Genomic DNA, 3,081 nt, shown 5'->3' on the forward strand with positions numbered 1-3,081 from the left:
TTCTACTTCAAGAAGGATCTTCTTAATCACTAACTTATTTTTACCCGTAAAATGATAACTTTTGATTTGAAAGTAAAGAAATAAAACAAAAAATTACCTTAACTAATAGTATCCGGGAGGTATAAAAAGTTCAATAAATTAATTAAATCAAGTATCACTAAATTTAATAATTTATATCAAACAATTTTATATTTCGAAAAAATAATAAAAATTTATTACATTTACCTATATATACGAGGAATTGATGAAAGATATCTGAATTTACAAAGAATAAACCCCCGCAGTTAACAAAATCCCCAATCTCATTTCACAATGTCCGAAGACACACTCATGATCGACTCTTCCACCATCTATCTCGCCGGACCACCGGAGATCTACAAATCGACCTCCTCCGGCCAAAACCCAGCTCTCAATTCATTCAACTCTACCACCCCTCCTCAGCGTAAAGGCTTCACTCAAGGCCTTTCTCGCACTTACCTCACTTCTTCTAAGCCCTGTCTTGATTTCTTCTTCCATGTTGTTCCCTCTTCTCGTAAACAACAAGTCGTCGACTATCTGGAGCTTTCTTGGTCGGCTGATCCTTTAACTACGTTGAAACTTATTTGTAATCTTCGCGGTGTGAGGGGTACTGGCAAGGGCAATAAGGAGGGTTTTTATGCTTGTGTGTTGTGGTTGCATTGTTTTCATCCCAAGACGCTTGCCAAAAATGTGGGTGATTTGGCGGGGTTTGGTTATTTTAAGGATTTGCCAGAGATTTTGCATAGGTTGCTGCAGGATGATAAGTGGTTTGAGAAGAAGGAGTTTTGTCTGAGGATGAAGGCCGCGAGGGCGAGGGCCGGGGAGAATGTTAACTGGAAGATGCCGTGGAAGGGGAGGCGGGTCGACAGATGTGATTCTGATGAGGAGAGTTATCGTCAGTTTGTTGAGAGGCCTTTTAGTGTGGTTTATGATGAGAGGGCGTTGAGTGGTGATGTTGTGTGGCGGAGGAGGACTAGAGAAGCTAGAGTTTTTGCTGAGAAGAAGAAGGTGGAGAAGGCGATGAGAAAGGCCAAGCAAGTCAGGGAAAACAAGAAGGTTGATATGTCCATGAAAGCGGTTATGAGGTATGTGCGTGATCCGGATTATAGGTTTTTGTATGAGACTGTTTCTGGTTTTTTTGCTGATTGTCTTAAGATGGATTTGAAATTGCTTGAATTGGGGAAATTTAAGGACATTAGTTTGGCGGCTAAATGGTGCCCGTCTTTGGATTCGTGTTTTGATAAGTCTACCTTGTTGTGTGAGAGTATAGCTAGGAAGATTTTTCCGAGAGAAATGTATGATGAGTATGAAGGATTGGAGGATGCACATTATGCGTATCGTGTGCGTGACAGGTTGAGAAAGCAAGTTTTGGTTCCTTTAAGGAAAGCTTTGCAATTGCCGGAAGTTTATATGGGGGTGAGTGAGTGGGGCTCTATTCCTTATAATCGAGTGGCTTCAGTTGCTATGACAAATTACAAGGAGAAGTTCTTGAAGCATGATAGGTTGAGGTTTGATGAGTACTTGGAGAAAGTGAAGTCGGGAAAGGCAACTATTGCGGCTGGTGCATTGCTTCCTCACAAGATAATAGCGTCGTTAAATGATGGGGATTCAGGGGAAGTGGCGGAGCTTCAGTGGAAAAGGATAGTGAATGACCTGTCCAGCAAAGGAAAATTGAAGAATTGTATTGCAGTGTGTGATGTTTCAAGTAATATGGAAGGTGTTACATTGGATGTCTGTTTGGCTCTTGGTGTTTTAATTTCTGAATTGAGTGAGGATCCCTGGAGCGGGAATCTCATTACCTTCAGCACAAATCCAAAGCTTGAGAAAGTTGAAGGGGAGGATCTAAGATCCAAGGTTGATTTCGTGAGGCGCTTGGAGGTGGAATCAAACACTGATTTCCAGAAGGTGTTTGATGTGATACTCAAAGTGGCTGAGAAAGGGCAGTTGAATGAGGACCAGATGATCAAGAAGATATTTGTATTTAGTAGTATGGAATTCGATAACATCTCGGAGAACATATGGGAAACGGATTATCAAGCCATAACCAGGAAGTATACAGAGAAAGGTTACGGTTCTTGTGTGCCAGAGATTGTTTTCTGGAATCTGACGGACTCAAAGGCCACACCTGTTCCAAGTGACAAGCCAGGGGTGGCACTGGTTAGTGGCTATTCGAAAAATTTGATGACTCTGTTCTTGGAGGATAAAGGTACTATGACACCTGAGAGTGTCATGGAAGTGGCCATTAGCGGTGAGGAGTACAGCAAGCTTGTCGTTGTGGATTGATCAACATGTTTCTCCTACTGCACTTGAGTGTTTTGTAGATTCTTGTTTCTCGTTGTTTCCAACATTAAGCTTGGTGATGAAAGTATTAAATATATACCGAGATGAATACTAAATTGGGAGACACTCATGTCTGATATATCATATGTGCTCTTAGTTTTATTGTGTAATTTTATAAATCTTTGAAGGAAAAGAAACATTGTTTGAGAAACTTTGATTTATGCATCAGTGCAATATATCATAATAGTTTGTTTTGATGCCCTGTTTCTGTCTTTGTTCAGCCTCTTTCTTATGCTTGCACTTTGCATAAAATAGATCCTGCATAATGTGTTGCCATTTCTTTTGCCTTCAATAAACTATTGGCATTGCCAAAACAAAGCAATGGAAATTCTAAATAGAGCCGCGGTTTTTATAATATGCTTAAGCTGAATTGAACTGGATTCGTACCACAGATACTTCATTGAACATTATAGACTCACATTCTTTTATGGCCACATGAATCTCCGGGCAATATTTTGATTTGTAGCTTCCCAGTAGAAACAAACAATATATTCAGAAAGTGTGAGATCACTACTTATCGGCATTCTAGGGCACGGACCTTTACCATCCAAATGAGCTTTGATTTATGAAGCTCTATCCTCTTTAGATGCAAAACATTGGCGAACTGGTTTTGTTTCAGTAAATGAGGTTAGCATTGGTGAAATTTTTGGTTGTTCAAGGAGATTGGGATATTACCAAAAATTAGTCCCACCATATGGAGAATATTTTTTGCTAGGTAGATCG

At 40.1% G+C, this 3,081-nt stretch overlaps 1 protein-coding gene across 1 annotated transcript; it reads left to right on the top strand.

Moving 5' to 3' along the window:
* Positions 1–253: 253 nt before the first annotated feature.
* LOC141701160 (uncharacterized) lies at positions 254–2,557 on the top strand. Its single transcript, XM_074504820.1, has one exon. The coding sequence runs from the start codon at positions 313–315 to the stop codon at positions 2,299–2,301; it is 1,989 nt and encodes a 662-aa protein (XP_074360921.1). The 5' UTR covers positions 254–312; the 3' UTR covers positions 2,302–2,557.
* Positions 2,558–3,081: the final 524 nt, after the last annotated feature.

This window comes from Apium graveolens, unplaced genomic scaffold, assembly GCF_009905375.1.
Source record: "Apium graveolens cultivar Ventura unplaced genomic scaffold, ASM990537v1 ctg3421, whole genome shotgun sequence".
Lineage (NCBI taxonomy): Eukaryota > Viridiplantae > Streptophyta > Magnoliopsida > Apiales > Apiaceae > Apium > Apium graveolens.

Excerpts from the sequence above, each read along its gene's own strand:
- LOC141701160 (XM_074504820.1), top strand. The coding sequence starts at position 313 with ATGTCCGAAGACACACTCATGATCGACTCTTCCACCATCTATCTCGCC.